The following is a 25,670-nucleotide window of genomic DNA, read 5'->3' as shown; positions in this document are numbered from 1 at the left end:
TCGAGTATATTTCTGTCTCTTCCTCCTTTGATTCCCTCTTCTTTGTTTCTAGTCTTTTTCTCTTTTCACCTCTTTTGTGCCTCTGTGATTTCTTTACTCTTTCATTTTGTTGCTTCCGCTTACTTTTTCTTCCATTGGTCTCCCATCTTCACTCTGACTCTGGTTGCATTTTCTTTTCTCCTTCTTGCCCTCCTTCTCTGTTATTTCTTCTTGCCATTTGCCTCACCCTTTCTTCTCGTCTCTGTTCATATTTAATTTAATGAAAATCCATTTTGCTGCCCACCGTGTACAAGTGCCCAGGCGAGTGACAATTGTTGCCTCTTGTTGTTTTAGGAGGCGAGGATCTCCTCAGGCCCGAGCCCCCCGGAGAAGGCCCTAATTGCACTTGTTTGGGGCACGAGGTGAGATCAGAGATGGCGGCCCCATATGGCAGCGATGGGAAGTGCGTTAGCGTAGAATGGGATTTCCTGCAAGGCCTGCTGGTGAAGAACCCTCCGGTGCCCTGGTAAGGTTCTTGGCTGTGCTTCAAATCAGTCCCAGATTTACTTTACCTCCCTCACCACTCTGCCGAGTTAAAGTAGTTAGCAGTGCCAAAAAGAAAATAACTTCTATTTATACAGCACTTGCTGTATAAATGATGATAAGGCCGGATTTTAAAGTTCACGTAGAGGAAGCTCCATTGCAATAGCGATGGAGTTCCCTCCTCTCCAACATTATGGTCCGCCCCCATGTCCAATTTAGAATGAGGCAGGCGAAGGTGAAGATTACTCCGTCTCTGCCCTATTCAAACATCTCCGACAGCCTGATTGAGAAAGAGCCATTAGAGGGTTGGCTGTATGTGCACCAACCTAATTTAGATTGGCGGACATACAGTCGATTTTCAATGCCTGTCACTACCAAGAAAAAGCTAGTGGTAAAGGGCATTGAAAAATGCTCAGTGCCCCCTTCGCCACAGGAGAAAAACTCCCATGGCGAGAGGGGCATTGTTTTTAATATTTAAAAATAAACACCCTCGGTTTGGGATTTTGTTTTAGAAAAAAACACATTGTAAGATTGCAGTTAGTCCATCAGACTTACAATGTATTTACAGGACCAGTTGAGACAGCAGTTTCTGCCAATACCAGAAATGTCCTCTTGGCTGCCAAACATTTCTAAACTGGGAGGGTGGCACCTCCATCAGGACCACAGAGTGCTTTACTCCAGCACCCTTATCAGAGAAAAGGGGCACCTGCCAAGATTTAAACGGGACCCATAGGCTTGTGGTTTCATAGCAATGTTAATAATAGATTTTGCTAAGACAAAGCCAGTATAACCAATTTTGTGTGTCTTGAGTGGTTAAAAAAGTAGGTTTTGGTGACATCCAAATGGGTGCCTTCAGATTACACACAGAGCTTTGCAATCAAGGCACAAGCCCTCTTAACTCTCTTGCCAACTAAAATTATCTAGGGTTTTGATGACAACTTGAAAACAATATGAGAAAGTCTATGTCAATCTCAGCTTTCAAGAGAGACCACGAACAGCACTTCCTAAAAGACCTGACTCCTAATATCAATGTTGTTCCATGCTAACCTTGTCATACTGATAATCATGTCATGGTCAGACTGAGGAACCAAAAGCAACCCTGGAATAAATACTCAAATGAGCCCATCTCCCTTCATCTCCTCATGTAAATATCTTTGTTTCCATCCATCCAGTTTCTCTCCTCTCTCTCTGCTTTCTTTTTTGATAGCTTTCTTTATACCTTTCTCCTCCATTTCTCCCTCTCTCTTGTGCCTGCTGCAATTTACTTCCGGAATCTGTGGAAAGTGACAGAGGACTCAGCAGTGACCTTGAGCTTTAAAAGTCAGCCTTAAAGGGCCCCGGTCCACTGGGGAAATGCCTGGCAGAATAAAACACCTTGCCGGCCCTGATCAGGCTGACAATGTAAACTGAATCACTGACTAGTTCGTAGAACACACTGTCACCCTGTGCAAGGGCTCTCGATCACGGTATATCAAAAACTAAAATAAATTAGTTCCATGTGAGTTCTGGATGGGTACAAGCCAGAAAGGTTCTGTACCAATCAGGGACCAGGCTGAGCTCAGTTCAGCAAAAACCAGCTGTTTTGCTATAGCTAATTATTCTTGCCTTTTGGCTTCGCTATTCCTTTTGTCGATGCTATTAACTGCAGAGTTTTCTCAATCTTTAAAATAACTATCACGGTGTTCATATCTGCAAAGGCATAGTTCTGGCACAATAAGCAGGTACATGAAGAGCTTTTTCGTTTAAAAAAAGGGAAACCTGTGTTTGTAAATATTATTTCTTTGCTGGTATAAAGGTTTCACGAACTATTAAAGTGACAGTATTCTTGCAATGTTATTAAAACAGAAATTTACATTTGCCTGAATATGTAATAAGGTAGCAACCAAAACGAGCCCATGCTCGTTTTTCAATGTGTTTTAAATATAGCTTATTTTAATTTAATGACAAAAGATGCACACTTAATTAATATAAACGTCATCTAAAAAGGGAAACAGTACATCATTACTTTATTATATTTTGCACCATTATAGTTTAATGAAACTCCAATATATGATTTTTAAAGTTAAAACAATGAGAGGTTGAAGAGTAATAGGCAGATTGTGACTGCTGCATTTTATGAATTGGAATCCACATTATGAAATTCTGCATCAGATATCCTGCTTATAGTTGGTGCAACTCTTTACACTCCTATACAGCGTGGTCTACAGTATTCAGTTTCAGCAGAAGTGCTGGAACAGTTTTACGACTGAGGCACTACCATCGATGTAAATCTCAGGGGTGGTGAAAAATCCAAGTTTACTTCTGAAAATGTGCCTGTTCTGCAGGGTTGCCTTCTGTTGCTGAACCCATTTTTTTGTTGGCCCTAGGACTCTGTGCACTTTACTCCAGCTAACCAGTAGTAAAGTGCTTATGCTCTCCCTTTCAAAGATGATACAATTGGTATATACCTTTTTTGGCACCTTTAATATATTTATAAGTTTTAAAGTATTTGGTCCTACCTGTACCCAGCACCGGTAAATTGAAGCACTTATTGTCCAACCTACCAAAGTAGCCCTTTAAACCATGTCTCCAGGCCTGCCTCTGCAACCAGGGTGAATAATTTCAAAATGCCATTTTGACCCGGCAAAACAAACTTTTTTCCAGGCCTAAAGCTTCCTTTTTACTACCGATAAGGGACCCTTAAGTGAAGCCCTACATGCCCATAGGCAGGGGGCACGGCATTTAAAAAGTAGGCAATGTATATTTAATGTTTTACATGTCCTGGCAGTGTAAACAACTCCAAGTTGTTTTTCATTGTGGTAAGGCTGGCACTCTCATTGGAAAACACTGGGTTACATTAAAACAACTTAAAATTATTAATTTAATTTTGGGATCAGCTAAAAAATGATTTAAGACTCATTTTAATAGTCATTTAAAATCAACCTTAATGGTCAAGTCAGATTTTATATTACTATTGTTGAAATGTCAGTTTTAGAACGTAATTATTTTTCTACCTAAATCCAAAAGACGTTACTGCTAGTGTTCAGCTGTCACATATCCCCTGATGTCTACCCTTTGGTGAGCTGTGTATTACTTCCAGATGGTAGACAAAGGGCCCTGTGAATTTGGAGGTGAAGTTCCTTTGGTGAGAAATGTATCACTTCCAGACAGTGAACAAAGGGCACTGGGAGATTGGATGGGGCTCATCCCTTGAAAGATGAGCTGGGGGTCTGTGCCCAGCCCCTTCCTGAACTTCAGAGGATGCCTACCTTGTCAATGGTAGATGATTCTCATTCCTAGGCCTATCTCCCTGTTGTCTCTTTCTAATCTGGCTGGCACCAAACCCTGTGGGAGTAAGGGAATGGACTACAACTGGTTTGGAGATGCACAAGGGCTTGCTCCCACCCTCAGACTGGCACCGGGCATAAAAGCGGACTCCACATACCTCTCCTCAGAACACTCCTGACCTGTAGAGAATCAGAAAAGGACTGTCCTGCTGTCTGAAGAACCTGAAGGAAGACTGGACCTGCTAGCCATAAACTCTGGACCCCAAAAGTAACTCCAAGGGACCATTAGTTGACCTCCTGTTTGAGCTACAACAACAGAAAAAGCTTTAAGAGGCCCTCTCTCCCTCCACCTGCCTGCTGACCTGTTCCAACTGGAACTTCCCCTCCAATGTTAGCTGATCAATGTTAGAGTGAGTCCTAAACCCCAGTTGGCGCCCCAGGTCCTGAACTCTTGGTTAGTGTTAAATTGTAGTCCTCCTGTCCCCAAACATAAAGAAATAGGACTTAGATATTTTTTTCAACTTTATTCCTGGAGAACTGACAGAGACTGGGATCACCAGTAAAACCACTGCCATCGAATCACCATTCGGCTGCAACTTGCTGGGTTGCTCCGCTGAAAGAAATAAGACTTCCAGAAAAGTCTCTAAGTCCGAACATAGGAGGCATCACCAAGAACGATGCCAAGCAAAAGCAAATAGCCATCAAGGCTTTCTTGCAGATGGGCTGTGGACTTCACCCACTTGGAGCTTTCGCACCTTTGTCAATAACTGCAAAGGGACCCGACTCATCAGCAACCCACCATCGTCAAGACCCTTTTCAGATCCAGCTTGTCCTGTCGATGGCTTGTCAAAGACTACCCTTCCTCCATAAAAGATTATAAGGGGCAGATTTATGGAAAGTGGTCCTGCCTCGATTGCAGCACCACTTTCCCTTCGTCCCTTAGCACCCCCCTACCGCCACCATGAGTGCACCGTATTTAAAATACAGCACACCATAGCACAGAGTAGGGGGCAATAGAGTCATTTCACATGACGCTATTGATGTACTCTGCAGGAGTAGTGCCAAAATATTTGCGCTACTCCTGCAGAGTACATAGGGCTCCATTCTAAAGAATGGAAGCCCCATTTTAACGCCTGTTCTTGAGCAGGAGTTAAACGTATTGTGAAACCATGGCACAAGGAAATCTCATAGATTTCTTTACGCCATTTTTCGGGCTCCCCTAATGGGGGAACGCCCCCTTTGCATACATTATGCCTGGCGCAGGCATAATGTAGCGCACAAAGTTACAGGGTGGCGCAATGCATGCATTGCGCCCCCCTGTAAATACGGCGCAGGGATTTTGGCCTCTTTTGGACCACATTAACATACAAAATAATGATGTAAATGTGGCACAAGGTGGCACTAGGGCACTGAAAATATGCCCTTAAGTCTGAAGATAAACTTGCCACTGCAATAAACTTGGTCCCTCCATGTAACCTGTGCTCCATCATGATCGGCATTAACTTTTGACTTTAACATGGTCCAGCGTGACCAAATGATAATGGTTGACACTTTTTGACACTGTTTTTAAGTACAAACCTTAAACATTCATATCTCTGGTTCTACTTATTGGATTTGTTTCCATTTGGTGTCATAATATTTAATACAATTTACTCTATGTTTCTACATTGGTTTAGGATTTTTTGTATGTTGTGTTTGCACTTTATTGCTATTTGAGTACTGCATACATTCTTTATACATTGCTTCTGAATGAAGCCAGACTGCTTAATTCCAAGCTAAGACAAGGTTAAGTGCAGGTTTAATAATGACCTTGGTAGTTCACCCTGACAATAATTGTGATTATTATTTGAGGAGAGTTATCACCCTCCTAAACTAATACTCCAATTTCTTGCAAATAGACAAAGGAAAGTGTAGCAAATGAGCTTTGGATTGAGAGCTGAGTGTGTCAATGGTGCATTGTGACACATTGTCCCAAATATATGTCTAAAGCTTGGTGTGCCTGGGAATTGCCATTTACAGAAAGCACATTTTCCATTGAAACAACCTTTTCAAATGTCCACTACATTAACATCAGACAAGCATGGCTGTGTTTAGGGAAAAATCCTGAAATGTTTTGCTTTTTCCTCCCAGCCTATGCTTCCTCCCTGTGCCAGACCTTAGGACTATGGACACTTCCCTGTTGTCTGGCAGTGGGTAAGTGAGCACCCTCCCTACCAAAGATAGGGTGGGGGAGAGGACGTGGCTGGAGTGCCGCCCCCCCCAGCTGGACCTGTGCGATGGGGTGTGGGTTGCGGTCCTGGCTGCCAAGGGGAATACTGGTGCATGTGCTGCCTCCATTGGCTAACTGTGTTGATCATGTCTGAGACATGATTAGGCAGGCCTGTGGGGCCTGTGGGCACCTGTGCTTAGGTTAGGGATCCCGTGAGGGGGACCAAACCCGAGTGGTCTCTAACCTGTACCCAAAGGGCACCAGTAGAGGGGCTGGTGGTCGGTATGAAGCCAGGTGGGCATGTCCTGAAGGACATGCCCAGGTAAGGGTGGATCCCCAGAGGGAACCCCTTACCAAAAAGGGAGCCAGCAGGATTCCAACTGGGGAGGCTGGTTCCCTAATACGTGGGCATGGGCCACGAGCATCGGACCCCTGTGTGAGCAGGTTGGCGATGCAGATGCTCCCTGAGTGGGAAGACTGTGCTGGCCAGAGTGTGTGGGACCTGCCATGGCTGCACCCGGAGTGTGCCTCAGGACTGGAGTGCCAGGTAAAGTATTAACCCAGCCCAGATGGCCCATACCAACATACCCATGCGCTGGAGACCCATGTTATCGACTGGCTCAGTTTCCCAGAAGGTGCCTAACTGCACCTGGGCACCATACGACTCAAGAGAATAGGAGCTCAGAGCACTTTCCCTTGGCCAATGCAGAGTGAAAGTGCTCACGTCATCCATATGAATTAGAAACTGGCACCATTACCCATGTGCAGGGTTGGATACCCAAACCCGGCCAGGTAAGGATGGGGGTTGGCCTCTCCAACCCGGGCATCCATGTCTACGACTGGGTGGGGTGGTTCCTATGTGAATGCACACATGGCTGAAATGACCACTGCACCCGTATTTACGCACCAGTATTCATAATAGGGACAGAGTCTGAGGGCTCAGGCCGACCGATGCACAAGAGCACCATGGTGGTGGCTGTAGCCGAAGTGTCACCTGCCTTGGCAACTTGGTGCATGCACTAGGGCATAAGTGCCCAGGAAGTGTGAAAACTCACGCATGTTCGCACTGCCAGTGAGAACTGCTAAACCCATACACTGATATGGGACACCAAGACTTATTAAGTCCAGTTGCAATAACGGACTGCATTGGAGCAGCCTCATACAGTTTGGTATCCTTGGACTCAGGATGACAAACCCAAGCCGTTGGAAACAGTAGCTTTGTCATTCCTGGCCAGGAAGAGCCACTTCTATAAAGTGGGCATTTCTAGGTGTTGAAGTTTTGGTGCCTCGTTAAATTAGGTTTCATTCCATAGGTCCTGACTGACGAGCACATCTGCACATTCCCTAGATGACTGCTATAAAACCTGGGCATCCAGAATGACAGATCTCTGCTGTTTGGGGCCTGGTGAGATAGATGGGGGAGATGTTGTGACACTTGATCTCACGGAGCCAGAGCCTGGCACCCATAAAGATAAAGGCCCTCATGACGAGTCTGGCGGTCGCATGAGGCGGAGGTGTGGGTACAACCCAAGGACTGCTTTACATGGCCTAGTATTGCATGACAGAACTTTTGTCTAGTGTGTTCGCCCAAAGAGTCCAATACTGCTAAGGCCATAGCACACTGGGCAGAGTACCTCAACCCAGAGGGGTACGAAAACCAAGTCCCGAATGGAACCGGAAGGACTGGTGCAGTTCAAGTCATCACGCACCAGACTAGTGCCTCCTGTCATTGTGGGTACTATGCAAGGAGTTAGTTGAAGAAACCTTGTGCCGTCCAGGAACCCCCAGTCATCGGGGGTACAGCGCTGAGCACTTTCTACGTGGGATCAAACCTTTCTGGGACCACTGGAAGTTCATGGTCACCAGAAAGGGTGTCTCCAATCTAGAGACATAGAACTGGTAACTTGTTGTGTCCAGCCTGAAATGTCAAGGGTGGGTCGAGTCAACACGCCTCAACTGTGCCTTTCCATTCGAAGGTGCTGAATTTGGTTACTGTTTGGTAACATTGGATTGTCTGGTGGGGGCTGGGCACCTCCAAGTCTAATGGTTGGTCCTGGTGACCATCCCCGTACGAGAGTGTGTGTGTGCGCATCAATGACAACTGATACACAGAACCTGTACCTAGGGATGGGTGGATGTGTGGGAGTGAATCTGAGCAGGAATGAGTGAGTGCTGGGGCAGCACTGTGGTGTTGCTGGTTACTCAGGCTCTGCCAGGGAGTTCATAAGATTGACATCACATTTTGCTAGCGTGGCTGAGGCCGAGGGTCTAGGTGGGTGTGTGGCTATTCTGTGATATACATTGTGCTGCTTCTGTCAGTCACTAGGCACACCCTGGATTGCACATTTTACACTGATTGTGGCTAACGTGAGCGTGGGCGTAGTGCTGACAGCTGGTAGGCACCTTATCAGGGTGCGGGGAGGGAATGAATGGTTACCTCAAATGTATTTACAGTGTTCAATGTTTAACGCAGAGGGGCCTATTATCATTTGTTGCGTTGTTTGACCAACCATACATTGCATATTGTTGTGTGCTCATTGACAGTTATGCGGGGATCACATTGTAATCGAAATGTGTTAATCCTGTGTGTGTGTCTGTTGAATACAATTTTCCTATATATACAACCCTTGTGGTCTGTTTTTGGGGTTGTTGAGCCTGGATTTTTTTGGGAATGTGTTGTGCTGTTGCTTCACAAATTGCCTCCAAGATAAGCCTGACTGCTCTTTGCCAAGCTACCCACGGGGGAGCTCAGGTTATCTAGCAGGTGTACTTGACCACCCTGGACAAGAGTGGCACCTTATGCCTGGCTGAGCATACACTTTAGTCAACCGTACCAAGCCGTCTCCTATGCAGGGTAACTGCTAAACATATATGACTCACATACAATAATGTGTGAAAATCAGATTTAAAAAAATATTTGTGATTTCTGCGTTACACAAGTGTCTTGGTTTGTTTTGATCCTTTTAAACCTTTGTTTCCATCACACTTAAAAATAACACAAAAAACTTTATTTGCTGCTGATGGGATTTTATATATTATCAGGTCATGATTAAGTATTTAAATGTTGCTAGGTGTTTGAAAAAATGACATCCTGAAGCCCTTTCTCTCACTCTAACTTGCACCCCAGAAAGATTGTAATTCCATTCACAATGAAAAATTCCAAATACAAAATCAAGAAAAGGAAATGTACACACCAGCCTTTGTTTTAAATGAACAGCAGTTTATCGGAAGACAGTGCCTGACACTTGAACTGTCTATAACTAATACAAATGTAATGACCTCTTTATTGGCTCATTTGCATTTTGAACTCCTGCCAGGTTTTTTAAGGGTGCTGCAGCACCTCCTGCACCCCTACTTCAGGCGCCCTTAATTTTCAGGGAATTACACAGGAAGCAACACCTCTCCTCACTTGAAATCCCTATACTTGTACCTTAAAACCACTACATCTGAATAGGTCCCAATTTTAAAGTTAATATCTACTTGCGTCAAACATGGAAGATGATTAATTGTTCATAGGTAAGTGCTGCTATACTTGTGATCAACATTGATCATTGAGGTGTCTCTAGTCCCAGTATAGAAACAGAACATTACATAGATACATGCACTGTGGTCTCTGAAACTGAAGGAAACTGGATTTCTAAATCTCAGTGTTACCAATACTTGGCACTATTGTCTTCAACCCATTCCAAAGAAAAGAATGGTGTTGACCATTAGATACAAATAAGCATGAATAGAAAACTGATACCTCTTGGGCACAGACAGGTGTCAACCAGTTTTAAGGAGAAGCAGTGAAGAGCAAGCTTTTAGTATATTTTCAAATTGTCATTTTTATTAATGAAGCTGGGAGAGCATTTCAAGCCTTAGCAGTGAGAAGACAAAAAGTGAATCTGCCAGGACTGGCGAAGCATACTCGTCAAATGGTAAGATTGGTCACAGAGGATATGGTACGTTTGAAAAGTAGCAGGTGAACTGTCTTCTTATGAAGGCTGATCCTTTTTTCTACAAGGCCTGGTTGTACATGCAAAGTTCCTCAAAGAGAGAGCACTTTGCCAGGGGAGAGAGAACGAGTGACACAAAATAGGACACAGGCTTTTCAGCCCCAGTTTCAGTCAGTTTGATAAATATTTGTATGGGCTGAAGTCTCTAAAGAAGATATTGTGGAGGACTAAAATGTGAAAAGAGTTGCAGTAAAACAAGTGAAGCAGGAAATGGAACAAGGTTTTTCTGGTCAGAAGATCCATAAGTAAGTAGGATTTTCTGGAGAACCATCAGATGACAGAAGCAAGCAGAAGCAAATGTATTAAGAAGGAGAGGTTAGGAGCAAACATGGTGCGCATACTGTCTGTGGAATGTGCTGGTTTGGGGCTCAGTCCAAGATCACTAAGTTGCCAGTCATCCGTCCAAGAATTAGGCAAATTACAAAAGATTATAACTGTTTTCCAGAGTTGAGTCTTAGAGAGTTGGCACCATTCATCTGGCAATGACAACCATGTTATCCTTGAAACATTTCTGGAGAAAGGCCTTGCCCCTATAAGCTGAAGGATCAGCTTGGTGTAGGCAATGTAGGTAAAGAAAAATGGGGATGAAGGGCCCTAACAGAACAGCCATACTGCAAAGTGAATATTGAACAGGGTTGGGCACAAAGCTGAGCCCTTTGGCATCCCCCCCGGTGGGAGCATTAAATTATGATTTAAAGGACAGCCTTGGAGCATTTGTTAAGAGAGGAACCAATCAAGTCTAAAGCATTGGTTTGAAAGTGTCCCAGAGACACCCTATTCAAATGGAATGGGAGACTATAGTCAAGGACACTGACAAGTCCAAAAGTATGACTGTGGTTAATCAAGGCCTCCTCAAAGTTGAGACAAAAGCTGTTCACTGTCCCAAGCAAAATGGCTTTTGTAGCTTGACAGCAGTTTAACCACGGTTTTCATGGTATTCAGTATGTAATGACCACTACAAAGGCAGGGGTTTGCTCATTAACAATGCTCTCAGTTATCTTGGAAGGTAAGGACAAGATAGAGTTGGGGGTGGAGGATTGCAAGGATTGTTGAATCAACAGTCCATTTTTTAAACGGTATAAATAGGACTTGTCCGTGGAAAGAGATTATTTCCATAACCCAGTTAGTTGGGGGCAATAGTGTTCCTACTGGACGTTATCATCTGCATGGGTCATTGACCCAGATGACCCAGAGGAGGGATTGAGTTAATGGACATACTTTTTAAGAAGACATGGGGGGTCATATTTGAAAGAAATGATGTAGGAAGATGCCAAGAATAGCACATGGTAGATGTGGGGCTTGCCTGGCTCTGACTGGATAAGGTGGGACAAACTCTTTGTCTCCAGTGCCGCTGGCCCCATATTTATAACTCTCAATAAAAAGACATTGCATAAATTGCTTTGAAACACGAAGGGAATAAAACAAAAGGACCTAATTGTGAGTTGTGGCCATATCTCCTGGTAGGATACCGTTCTGCCTGATCAAGAGATAACCGATGTTTCGGGCGCACATTTACTAGGTGCGGGAACACCAAGCCATGCACGTGCGTCCCCTCCCCGCTCTCTGAAATTTGGGAAGGGTGATTTGATTCCGGCCACATGATCATAAATGGCTCCACACAGTAATGAGCATTAGCAGCCCAACTCAGTGATGCGCTTTAATGGCGTCATCCAGTAACGAGCATTAATGGTCCCATACAGAATGCGCTTAGAATTACAGACCACGATGCTGCTGCGGAACATTCACACAACACAAGCCAGTCGGAGCGGTGCCCGCTGGTCCTTGCACACATGAGCAAGCTTCTCTGCCAGCAAAGACTGACAAATGGAGTTTGGAGGCACCACTGTCTCATGAATTTTTGGCATGGTTCACTTGGCTACCAGGCGTCAGGGAGACCATGTGCCCTAAGTAGCTGTGCAAGCACTCACAGGTTGCTCAGTGAGAGGTTCAATTGCAGCACCGGCTAAGGAATTCTTCCCAGAAGTTGGAGGAGTGCCAATGCTGGTGGAAGGCTATCCAATGCAGGCCCAAAGAGGTTTGGGGTGACCTGCATGACCAGGGTACTTTATTTTCCCTGTTGAAAGCTTGGATCTGTACTCTCTCCCAAATGACACCCAGAACAGTCCGCTAAATGTGTATACTCTCCCAAATGACAAACGTACAGAACATGCTCAGACTTCCTTATTTGTACACCTGCTTTGATAATACCAGAATGCATACGTGCAACAGCAATTCCTTCACTGGCAGGGGCTCAAGCCCATCTTCATTAAGGGATCGTCCTCTTTGGAAGAGCTCCCTTTCCCCTTTGAGCTGGGGCATTTTTAAACTACTGAAAAGGATACCACGGAAAATACAGAAAGGAGCCATGCGTTAGAATCTGTGAAGGGGTTTTCTGAACCTCTCGATTTGAGGGGGCACCAGAACGTCAGCGGTGTACCACTTACAAATGTGGCTCTAGGTAAGCTCATAGAAGTTGCTTATGGTTTGGGTTTACACTTCCAGAAACTAGCTACATTCAATCGAAGAATCTTATGAGGATGATGTTCAATACAATGTAGTCAAGTAGAGAAACACAATTCAGCCCCTAAAATCAAAGTATTGGCAGACTCATGCCTACATGGCTCAAAGGATTTGTTACGTTGTGAGCAGTAGATCTTACGGCTTATGTGCGTATTTGGTTTCACTTAGTTGCTAGTGCTGAGTGTGGAAATTCAATGTCCCATGTTTGGGGCTAAAGTATTGAAATCCTTCCAACACATTGATCGCCCTAATATCCAGCATGGTTGAATGTGACTGCATTTGCACTCTGGTGATTACTGGGATATTTAGAATATATTGTCCTTTGAGATATCTTATGGGTATCATAATTTACAAGTTGATAATTTTACATCTACCCTGCCCATAAAATGCTTGAGTGGACACACTGTCAAAAATTCCACTAACATTTTCCTCCAGGTGAAAGCTTTGTGATAAAACTTAGAAAACTGAAGCCACTGTGATTTTGAAATTTGTATTTGATAATTGTGTTCTGAAATGGTAATTTCAGTGATCCTTCCAATCGTTCCTGTCCTGGGGGGTGTTGTATCGGCATAGTAATTTGAGTTCTTTGAATATTTAATAAACAATGAGCTATGGATATGATGTGTTGTTTTAATCTTAGCACAGCTAACTAATATTGATTACGCCCATACTGCTTTCGGGAACTATTTTTTTACACTAATTTGAGTTGACATGTCGGTAAAAATTAATATTGTTTGAGATCCTGCACCATAAAGGCCCTCATTTTTGTAATGTCCGACACAGTGGTAAACTGGGGCGGTGGCAGGGTAGCTCCATGCTTTGAGATCTGACATATCCTTCTCAGGAGTCACGGGACTAGATTTTACTGGATGCAGCTCCCCCCCTAGTGAAATTGCTAGTGGGACGCTGGAGTGTTGCCTGGTCCCTGCTTAATCACTGTGGAACTATGAGGGAGCAGGCAACCTTCCCCTGGACTCCTCCAACCCGCCATTGATCAACCATCCGCCCACCACCATACTCTGACCCCCACCAACCTTTCTACTGACATCTTCGCAGGAGGATAATGCCAACAGATTTGTCCCCAGAATAAAGGAAGAATCGGAAAAAAAGGAACCAGTATTCCCGTATCTGACTGGTTACGATCCACTCCAGGGAAAAACCCCATAAATGCAAAATTCTGGTATGCGGATACTGGCTGAAATCGGAGATTCTCCTTCATACCATGCTCTCCCATACCCTCTCCCATAGGTATATCGGCACCAAAATCCAGCAAACCTGTAATGGAGGTCCAAGTGGCCTGCAAAATAATAAGTTTACATATCTTTACTTATATTAAAAATCTAATTAAATGGTAAATAGGTCAAATAGGCGGTCATTCTGACCGCGGCGGGCGGCGGTCGCCGCCCGCCATGCGGTCACCGCCAAATGGCCGCTCCGCGATCAGGAGACCGCAGATGCCCTTCTGGCTTTCCCGCTGGGCCGGCGGGCGATCGGCAAAAGGCCGCCCGCCGGCCCAGCGGGAAAGCCCCTGCAACATAGAAGCCGGCTCCGAATGGAGCCGGCGGTGTTGCAGGGGTGCGATGGGTGCAGTAGCACCCGTCACGATTTTCACTGTCTGCAAAGCAGACAGTGAAAATCTTCATGGGGCCCTGTTAGGGGGCCCCTGCACTGCCCATGCCAGTGGCATGGGCAGTGCAGGGGCCCCCAGGGGCCCCACGACACCCGTTCCCGCCATCCTGGTTCTGGCGGTGTAAACCGCCAGAAACAGGCTGGCGGGAAGGGGGTCGGCAGCGCCGCCATGGAGGATTCCCTGGGCCAGGGGAAAACCGGCGGGAAACCGCTGGTTCCCCTTTTCTGACCGTGGCTTTACCGCCACGGTCAGAATGGCCCTGGAAGCACCCCAGCCTGTTGGCGGTGCTTCCGTGGTCCGGAATGACCCCCATAGTGTTAATATTTGACTGGCATTTCATGACTACTTTGTGTGAAATCGGGTGCCTAGTAATGGCCTTTGTTAATAAGACCTTTTGATCTATGTTATAGTTGCAAACACACATATATTGATTTGCAAGATTTTATGTTAAATAACTTGGGTGATAATTACATTAATGGTCAAAGTATATCTAATTTCACCAGTAATGTGAGCGATGATGCCATTTGTAGTGTTGTATGAGGTTATGAGAACTGCATACTGGTTTCGGTGTCTTTAAGATCTTTTACTCACCATAATGCCCCTTCAACTGAATATCTTGTGGAATTATGTGTGTATGTGTGTGTGTGCATGCCTGTAAATAATCAGTAACTGGTCATGAAAAATTGGAATTTTAGGGAACTGGATCAAGTGTTACTTGCGGGTTCAATGGCTTTGCATCCACAGCACTTAACTCTTTCATGTTGTTTTATGTAGTGGCTGCTAGCTGTTGTAAGGTATAAGCCACCACTGACTGGTTGTTCACATAAGAAACAAGTTTGTAAAAATAACCTTGAGAATTATAGCCTTGCTCAAGCATGGTTTCCATCAATTACTTGGCCCAAAGACCTCTAGGACTCACAAGACAAAAGTGAACCGAGCTGAGAAGCCATAGCTTCTGCATCCCCTGCATCACTTTCATCCGCTAGTCTTTATGCCCCTAGGCTGCAGCGCTGGAGGGGCTGGCTAGCGCCACTAGCTAGGTGCATTTCCACAAACTAAAGTGCAACAATCACATGATACACTGCTGCACCAAGGTAGGGTTGGCAAATGACGTGATGGTGCATGAGAAGGATGTTGGGAGAGCAGAAAGGAAGGACTTGAGCACCTGAGTATGTAGAGGATGCTGGGTGGAGGCACTGACCTGGAAAAGCATAAGCGAGAGTGAGCAAGTGGCATGCGTCCTATTGTAGCACGTTCATTGGACCAAAATGTGAACAAGTGGAAAGAAGCAGTAGAAGTGGTGTTGGTATGGACGCTAAGCACAGATTCTGGAAACACTCACAAAACACAGAAGGGTAGGAGTGATAGGAAACAGCAACACATGAGCACATTTTGGCATATGCAGCGACAACAGAGGTACTTTACTGGCTCAACACGGTCAGCTCATACAGGGCTGACTTTAGCGCGCATGGCACCTGTTACAACCTTTTTTTAAACCCCACCTCCAATGACCTGTAATCCACAGATTCCCTCATTAACACCCTCCGGTAGTGCCCCCCATCTCTCGATAGCCCTTGCCTCCCAAACATTTCATTTGTTTTAAACAGCTGGTTGGGGTTGGCTTCACTAATAAGAATGTCTTTTTCTGCCCAAATTAACCCTTTTTAGCAGCATTAGGAATAGATAATGAAAGACGAGGGAAAAAACATAATGTCCTAACCTATATTATTCAGTTTGTAGGAACGGTTTTGTTCACAGTTCATAAATCACTGGGCTAAGCTAGGATTGTAAGTTGTGAACTGCAAATAACAAAAGGATCTGTGCGACAAAAGCAATAATACACCAAGCTGTCCACACAGAAATACAGTTCTATGATCTGCATGGTACATGTCCTTTACAGCAGGCATATTAGACCTCTGTGTTACTTTATGATGAGTCAAAACTGAGCCAAAACTCCAATCTCTCTGCGCAGGAATATTAATCACCAGAGTTATCTGGACATTGTTATTGTTACCTGAAAATTGCCCGACACACAAGCAACTCGGTAGCAGGTGTTTTAAACCAATAAGCTATTTTTATAACCTGCACCCCCACCCATTAGCACAGCACTAGGGGCCTGATTTATACTTTTTGGTGCAAAACTCCACTAACGCAGTTTTGCACCAAAATGTTTAGCACTGGCTTGCACCATTCCTGAGCACCAACCAGGCACCATATTTATGGCATGGTGCAAGCCGATGCAAAGGGTAGGCTAGCATTAAAAAAATGACGTTAGCCGGGTGGGGCTGGCGGTATGGAAGAAGGGGGTTTTGCACCAAAAAATGACGTTAGGCAGGTTTGAGTAAAAAAATATGACTCTAACCTGCCTAGCATCACTTTCTGATGCAAACCATCCATACCACATGACTTCTGTCTTAAAAAAGACAGTTGTCATGCCAACCACCCCAATGGCCAGCACAGGGGACCAGGGTCCCCTGGGCATTGCCATTGCACCCAGTGTCATGTAGGGGGGCCCATTTCAGGGCCCCCAATGGCACTTAAAAAGAAAATACTTACCTGTACTTACCTATACTTGCCTTGGATGGGGTCCCCCATCCTCCGCTGCCCCTCTGGTGTGGGTGGGGTTGTCCCTGGACCCTGGAGAGGGCACCTGGGGGCTTAGTCTATGGTGTTCCACCATGGAAATACGCCACAGATCCCCTAACACCTGCCCTGACCCAGGCATCTCATTGACACAAAGTAGGTTTCCACGTCCAGAAAATGACTTTAATAGCTAGACGCTATTTAGACCCAAAGTTTAAATATGAAGTTAGTTTTGCACCAAATTTGCGTAAAAAAATGACGCAAATTCAGCACAAAACAAGTATAAATGTGCCCCCAGGTGCGATGCACCCCTCGAACCGTCCTAAAGCTCATGCATCAACTCCTGAGTCCAAAGGAGCTGGTAACCAGGTTTGCAAGAGGGAGAGAGAAAGTGAGAGAAAGAAAGACTGAAGGTGTAACAGAGACTGGAAGAAAGGCATAGTGTAAGAACGGTGTAGTGGGGCATAGGGAGAGACAGCAAAAGAATGTGAGAGAGGATGGAACAGAGAGATGAAAGGAAGGAAGGATGTGGGTGAAGTCGAGAGAGTGAAGAGAGGGAACATGGAGCTAGAAAGGCACAAAGGAGAGAGACAGAAAAAAAAGCTGAGGGAGAAACACAGAGAGAGAGAAGGGGGAGACAAGGAAGAGAAATAGAAAGATGAGGCAGTTAGAGAGATGGGGGAAAGTGAGCGAGTATTCACGTTATTTTGCTGACTTGGCACGTGTTTTGGCTCTTAGCATTAAGCCAAGCCCTTGGCTCGGCTCTGGCCCAGCCCTTCTCATGCATCCTCTGGTTTGCCCACTTCTATTGCATAAACGTGCATCAGGGCTGAGCTAATCCTGCCTGATCTCTCTGTACCTGTCACAAGTAATGCAGCGGTGTTCTGAAGCATGCGGACTCCGCTCCAGGCATTAGGAGCATCAGCTTTGGTTTGTTGCGCCCGTCTCTCATACCTAAGTGAACAGGAAGGGAGATTCATTTTGTTTACATTCCGCCGCTGTGACAAGCTGATGCTGTGGTTTATGTATAGATCAGCGTGTGTGAGTCAAGACAATTGCAATCCAAGGGAAAATCTACAGTTCGCTAGTGTTTAGATTAACTATGTGCAAAGAGTCCAGCCGGGAACTCTTTACAGGGAGTAATACAGGAGATGGCTCAATTGATGGGGGGAGCCGAGCTAGGGGTCGCAGAGAGCACGAGTACAAGTCCAGCCATCAAAATATTTGGCATGTAAACCGTACAACAAAAGTCCTGTAAAAATATGACAAATACTGTCCAAAATTAAAACCTGTGCTCCTTTAACATGTGCAGGTTTTTCACTGTAGTACCTTAGATGATTGCATTGTTGGAGTGCCAAGTATTGAACTGATTGTTTCTAAGCACTAACTTAGAGCCCTTCATGCTAACCGATGCCCTGACAAATATTTCATTCGTTTATATAAGAGAGAATGTGCCACAGCCCCCGCCCTCCTTGCAGCTAAGAGGCTCAACACCACAGTGAAGGCAATTAAACGAAATAACACAACGTTTGGGCTTCAGCGCTAGGGGTCTTCAGAGAGGCAAACGTGAGGGGCAGAACTCTTAGTAAAGACGGGCCGACTGTGAAGGTTATAGTGAGTGTGTTGAAAGTGCTTGGCGAGGCTTATAATGCTGTTTGAAAAAACAAAATCACTAGTATAATTTTCCATTCCAAGCACGTTCACGCTGCTCCACGGTGTCTATACGATCGTCCTGCCTAAAACCCCTTTCCCCACTCTGGGGAGTTCTGATCACAAGGCACGTTAGGGCTCAGCAGATTTTCAGGCCAGGCTCGATCTTTAAATTCCCATCCACCTGGAGATTCATTTGTAAAAGAAAAATAAGTGTAGGTTTCCAAAGTTAGTCTTGGGAGCCCATTACAGGCGCTGCCGAATGCTGGGGTTGCTGATTACCAGGACTTGTAATTGTGATTACTATGTTTGCCTCTTTCTTCAACTACTTTACACTTCGTGTCTCTTTATGTCAATATTTATTGATCTTTTTTATCTTTGATTTCTCCTTTCCTCACTATTTTCCGCCTTTTTCTCTTTCCTGCCTTTTTTTCTCTTGCTCTAGGTAAAAGCACGATGTTAAAATCAGTGCTTAATTTGTAAATAAAAAGGTGCCGGTGCCCAAAGCCCTCCTCTTAGACACCCGGCTGCTGCAATTAAATGTGCTAACACGGAATACTGAGGCAGCATAATCCTAAAGCCATTTGAGGCCTCATCAATCCATTTACAGCCACTCCCTGGCCCTTCAGCTCACTCTTGCAGCTTCCTACTTTCTCCCTTTGCGACGCTTTTTCGTTTTTATCTTCCTCCGTCTTTCCCATGTGTGTCTTTTGGTTGCAGCAAATGCTTGAGGCAGAAGAATAAGCCCTGGCCCTGAAGAATAACAGCCGGTGCTCAGCACTGAAAACAACAAGCACAAATTAAGCACTGGTTAAAATATAAGTCCTGGTCCCGAAATATGAGTGCTGGCATGGCTGCCTTTAGCGCTGGTGGCACCCAGTGTGGAAATCTTTTTTGGCACCCCGATCTCCTTCTTCATGCATTCCCACACTAACATGCTCCGACAGTGCACCTCATATCTCCAGAGTATATATCTGACATACATTTAATGTTGTAGTGTTACTTGTAGTTCACTCACACCCAGTTCTGTGATCTGCATGGTACATGTTTGTTGCAGCATGCACATTAATCCTCTGCGCTACTTCATCATGAGCCAAAACTGCCACTAGGCAAAATTCCAATCTCTCACCAGTGGGAACATTAATCACCAGAGTTATCACGACATTTTTATTGTTGCCTGAATACAGCTGGCCAGACAAGGATGTTCACTTGCTTTTAAATCAGAAGATATTTTTAAACACAGAGCCCCCCTACTAAAGTCAGCACCAGGTGCGACTGCACTGATCGCACTTCTGTAAATCCGTCCCTCCGTGCTGGTACGCACCACCTGCAACCAAAGACACAAATCAAGCACATGACTGCAGCACATACTTGCTGAAAGTGTATTGGTCACAGGAACAGCAGTGTGTTGGTCTGCTGAGAGCGCAAAATACAGAACTGTAGCTTGATAAATGTTCATACTTATCAGGAGGACGACTGAAATTATGCAATCCTGCAACAGAAAACTTTTCTGCATAGTTGTAGATTTGCTGCAGGGGCCACCTTATCCCTTCTCTGCTGTGTAATCTACAGATTTTAACAAACAAAATTGCTTCTAGTTCAAACGGATCAGAAGTTACTAAAAGCACAGTGACATGTTGCAGGCAAAGGTTGACTGGTCACCTGTAATTTGCCTACTGCTGTATTTGGGTGTTCAACTTGTACTAATGCGGTGAAACATTTGCCTAGCCAGTATTAACATGGGTAAAAATGACAACACAATGAAGAAATGCAATCAGAAATGTGACACAATACTCTGCATAGTTTGTCTTTTCTTGCAGCTTACTTTAGTCAACCCTGCTGAATTTCACAATGACCCTGTCTTCAAGTAATACCAGAATTAGAGCTTCTTTGAGTGCATATGTATAAAGAGCACCAACAAAAGCCTAGCTAAACTGTAGGTGAATAGAAAGCAACAGCAACGTCCTACTCACAGTTCAGAAGTACAAAAAATGCCACCATGTGCAAAGAGCAACAATGTGAACCTGTCAAAGGCTCGTAGGAACAAAGAGCTCTGGCCTCAACCTGGTTAGTGACATAGGTACATAGAGCAGGAACTTTTACCCGCTGAGAGAGCACAGATACACAGTACATCCGTATTTGCCTGCCTGACATGCAAAGAATTAAGAGAAGCATATTAGGCTTTCTAGAGTGCACAAGTACAGACAGCCTCAGCAAAGGCTGACTTCAAATACATAGGTACCACCATAGTGCCACTATTAGCCTAATGCACTTTGTGCATGTACAGTGTATGTGGTATTTGTATAGCGTAAGCCTAGCCAAAGGGCTGCAGAGCTTTACAAGGTTAAAGGCAAGTATACAATCAATGAGGGATAGTAGAGGTAGCTGGATTCCGGGATCAGAAGTTCACGGTTGTTGCACTGTGATATAGAGTTCTTTAAAGGGGTGTGCCTTTAACTCTTTCCTAAATTGGAGTTGTGAAGGGACAGATCTAATGAATATAGATACTGAGCAAATAACTTGAGCTTGGTGATGCTTGGTTTGATAGAAGAAGGCGTGAAGCAGTGAATTTTAGACATACTTTAGGATCTCAGAATGTTTTTCGCACCTAACTGTTCTAATGTACTTCCTGTCCTTTGTCAAAACCTGAGGCCTGCATAAGGCCAGAGTTTACTACCTGATAGTGGAACCGTGATGCTCTCCGAAAATAGACGCGCAGCCTTTGAATCATATTTCCTATCTCTGCTTATGTATTTGGCGCTTGGGAGGGTTAAATAAGAACCGTAGGAATTTTCTACTATCTCCCTGAAAAATTGCTTTTCTTTCTCCATTTATGCTGTCAAAGGGAAAGTGAGAAGTTCCCGCCAAAAACTCCCAAATGGAGCTCTCAGTTTGTATTGAAGGCAAACGAACGGGTCCAGGGTAGCGGCCCACTAGGCATACTTGCCTACAACAAAAAGCATGCATGTAAATATTAGTTAATGTCACGAGGCTCTCCCCTCGGCTCCCGCTGTCTGGCAGGCTTTGTTGCAGTCCTTCTTTCACTTGTCTGACAAGATGCCCCCGCTGCGCCTCCTCCAGAGGCCGGGATGAAATGAAGCTGTTCCGCCGAGCTCTGGAAGCCCCGGGGCTTCTGTGAGAGAAAGAGAAGAAGATAGACCGCGTCCTCAGAAGTCGCTCTGAGAATTAATCGTCAATGACTTTTCGTTCTTTCATGGCTCTTTCGCAGCCGGCCGCAGCTGAGGCGAGACGAGGTTTTCTGGCATCTCTGCCTTTTCCTGTCCGCTCTGAAGCCCTTTGTCTCGCAAATGTTTTTTAGCGCCATCTGCATTTCCTGGGTTCGGGATTTGAAGTGGACTTGTCCATAAAGGATTACCCTTTTTCAGTTTTCTCTTTAGGTGCAAAAATACGCCCAGGAAGGTCCAGCATGGCGCTTGCGCTGGGGGTTGTAAAGCAGGCACCTGCAGCACAGACGAGCCCCGAACCTTTCAGTGGCGCCCCTTTCAGCCCAAGTTCAATTAATATCTGTGAGGTACGATAGACTCCTGAGTACCTCATCACAGTACTCAGCGGAGCCTCATCATTTTTAGTTACGCCACTGCAAATATTTTGTCACACTGGACATGTCCACTGTTCATATTTGATGATCCCTGCCAACGCACAAAATATACCTTCCTTTATCCTTCACGCAACAAGGCAGGAACATCTTAGTACTTGGTTAATAATGCAACCCAATAGCATATCCATTGTGTCATGCAACTACCCCACACAAATCCAGCACAATAGCTCAGCCTTAATACAGCAACAGAGCCATTGTAAAGGGTGAGTGTGGCTACCATAACAGCACACCTTAGCTAGTGAAACAGGTCATATTAAACCTTAATGTGTGCAATGCTCTTTCAAACGTGATATAGAGGTTGAAGACCTTTTTTCACTGAAGCTCAGCATGTTCGTTCACACATAACCCTATCTCAATTCAATTAACAGAGATTTCAGAACACACCACACCCTCACCTGCACACCTTGACCTCATATAGTTGATTAACATTCCTTCCCCGGTGGCATATCCCATTCTCCGCACACATATGGCTTGCACGGCATGCTTCTCAGCTTGAAATGAAGCCATTTTATCTTCACAAGTATTTAAGACGAGGCTATAGAAACCACTGACCCTCCCTGAGAAGAAATAAAAAGTAGTCAATACACAACTACCTCCATAGAAATCCCTTGCAGGATTAGATACAACTTTTTTCATAGCACAAACCATTCCAAACCTTATCTAAGGGCCTAATTTACCCCGATTAAAGTCAGACAACTCCTTCCACATCACATCCCAGCAGAAAGTGCAGTAAAATTAAAGAAAGAACTATGGAACTCGACGAGTGTCACACTAGCACTCAGCACTGTGACAACAATGCACAAGGGATGTGGACAGTTTTTAATCAATGGCGAAACACGGGGGTTGGGCTAGAGGGGCCAATGAAGTGATGAGAACATGTTGTTAGTATTAAGATTAAAAAAACTTGACTAAGTTTAAAAACATAAGATCATGTTAGTACCTGGAGTGAAATTGTGTACTATAAAGACACATTCACAAAGATTTTAGAGTTATTCTGCAAAAAAGGCGTTGGACCAGCAAGATTTGGGATTATTGTTCTCTCAGCAAATGTTCCTGGATGGATTATGTGAAGGTGCTCTTTGGTGTAGTTAATGAGAACCATTTGGCCTTCCCATCCTTAGGGAAATTTTTATTTTAAAGCCATAAGTAATGTGTTGAGGTTTTTTTTTTTATCTTTAAGGGACCCAGGGTGTACAGATCTGGATGGGGTGCCAAAAATCTTTCAAATACTAAGTAGCCTTGTTAGCTTAGTTACTTTCTCCAATTTTAGGATCAACTGTTGCAATCAATAACTCATGCAACTCCCGGTGAAGTTGAGATGTTGTTTACTTTTTCCAATATTAAAGGAGGACAAGGGCCTGCCTGAAAAATAAAGATTAATAAGCCCCCTCATTGGTAAGATTCTTCCTAAAAATTTATTGGACTATCTTGTTGAATGAATTCTAAAAACAAACATATATTATCCCCCCCTTAGAATGAATTTCAGAAAAGATCTTTTTTTCTACACAACTTCCACGCCTTGCATATATTAGCAAAACAAGCATTACTGAAAGATTGGCCACGTTCAAGTTAAGACAAATGTTTCATTTATGAGGAATATTGACACAACGGAATATTCTGTATTGTCTTCCTTATTTAGTCCAGGTTTTGTTTGGTAATGTTTGGGACATGCTTTTTTCCTTTTGAATATGACAGTTTCTCAGAAAAGGTTATATTCAGAGGAGCTTTTTGACTCCCCTGCTATTTAGCCCGTATGTTACTTACTTTCCTGACATACTGTCAACTTTAAGAAGGTTTCCTCTATTAAGTGAAGCACATTTTTGCATCTTGTCATGCGCGGATGTTACATTTATCATTGACTGTAGTAATGTTGGTTTAACTAATGCCGGCACTTGATGCTTACATTGATTAAAACAATGTTGAAAACAATAACATAAGGTGTAAATAAAGTAAATTTAAACTTTAAGACAAAGCAATGCACAAAGTCAAAGATTACAGAGTTCAGTAGTCCATGAGTGAGATGCGTGCATGATTGGGATTGTACAGCTGCTTTTGTTAAACAATTTTTGTATCTTGTTGTTTTTTATTTCCGTATAAATGATCTGATAACTATTGCTTGATTAGTAAATTTTAATGGTGGATACCCGGATCAATGGTTTTATAGCATTTAATCAGAAACAAAAAGAAACAAAATTGTCTGTATGTCCCAGGTTAAGAAGTTATGGGGCAGACTTAAGAGCCCCTTGTGCTATAATATCGCCACATTAGCATCTTTCTTTTACGGTAATGTAAACACCACGCCAGATTTACAAAGTGGTGCAACGTATGCATTGTGCCACTTTGTAACCCTTTGTGCAACATTATGCCTGCACCAGGCATAATGTTTTCAAAGGGGGTGTCCCCCCATTTGGGAGGGACGAAAAAAATGGCGCAAAAATATCTAAGACATTTCTTTGTGTAATTTTTTAGGCACTTTTAATGCCTGTTCAAAGCAGGTATTAACAGGAGGCACACCATTGTTTGCAATTGGGCCTCAATGGGGTTTGCAGGATTAGTGTCAAAAACCTTTATGCTAATCCTGCAATGCTCAGAAGTAGCGTAAAAAATTCTGATGCTAGTTCCCTAACTACCGCCATGGTGCGCCATATATTAAATACAGTATATTAAATATAGCTCACAGATGGTGGTGTTAGGCGGGCCCTAGGGGGTGCAAGAAAGGTTTTGCTGCACTAGGTGCAGTGCCACTCTTCTTAAATCTACCCCTGTGTTTCTAAGATTCTATCAACCTTGACATAAGGTGCATATATATAGTGGTCACAACATTACAATGAAATAAAAACCATTGATGGCAAGTTGTAAAGAATGGTAATCATTATGAATACTGTAGTTCTACTTGCTACTTGTTGAAATTAAATTCAAAGGTCTCTCAGTGCTATTCTAGACAGTCATACTTGAGAATGGTATTACACAGATAAAGCTGAGGCAGGTTTACTATTATATGATGTTAAAGAATGTGTTCAGGATATTGTGTACTAGTTTACATCCCTGGCTTTATAACCATATTGAGTAGGTATGTGTGGCTGATGAGTGATAAAGTGACTGTGCCCCTGACATAAAAGGGTTACATTTGTTCCCTGTAAACACAACCTAATTCCATCTTATAATTTATCCTTGCGAGGTACACCAGACTTATTTGAAAACTTTCCTCTCTCCATGTCATAGGAAAATATCTATAAAAACCAGTTAGGCTTGGCACCAGCATGAAAAATAGAAGGGTCTTGGTTGATGGTTCTGGTACAAGGGCAGATTATATATGCCATGCAAAACAAGTACTGAACATGTAATTAACTAGATCTTTGTGGTGTGTGAAGCATTGCTCATGGAATAAAAGAGACTGATATGAGCCTCTGGGTCAGCTGTAACTCTAAGAGTAAGATGCATTGCAACTTTTCAAAGGATATTGCTTTTTCCCTTTTTAAACAGTATTTTAATGTTTTGTATGACAACTTTAGTTATTAATTACCTGATAATAGTTGAAAGATTACATGTATTTTTAGACTGAAAAAGTAAAACACACATAAATAAATATACAGAGGAATTGAATGTAATGCAAATATGTAATACAATATTACTAACTAGTATCACAACTGCATGGTATCTTAACCTGAAAAAT

At 43.9% G+C, this 25,670-nt stretch overlaps 1 protein-coding gene across 2 annotated transcripts in view; it reads left to right on the top strand.

The window, feature by feature from the left end:
* Positions 1-25,670, top strand: part of NPAS1 (neuronal PAS domain protein 1) — a 444,390-nt gene that overhangs the window by 101,025 nt on the left and 317,695 nt on the right. Inside the window, exon 1 of one of the 2 annotated variants that reach the window (XM_069207657.1) lies at positions 342-505. The exons of the other annotated variant lie outside the window; for it this stretch is intronic. Within the exon in view, the coding sequence (XP_069063758.1) occupies positions 414-505 (92 nt within the window). The 5' untranslated portion in view covers positions 342-413. Of the gene's footprint in view, positions 1-341; positions 506-25,670 lie in introns of those variants that run through there. 2 annotated transcript variants of the gene reach the window in all.

This window comes from Pleurodeles waltl, chromosome 9 (assembly GCF_031143425.1).
Source record: "Pleurodeles waltl isolate 20211129_DDA chromosome 9, aPleWal1.hap1.20221129, whole genome shotgun sequence".
In the NCBI taxonomy this organism is placed as follows: domain Eukaryota; kingdom Metazoa; phylum Chordata; class Amphibia; order Caudata; family Salamandridae; genus Pleurodeles; species Pleurodeles waltl.
This window is presented reverse-complemented; position numbering and strand designations above follow the sequence as displayed.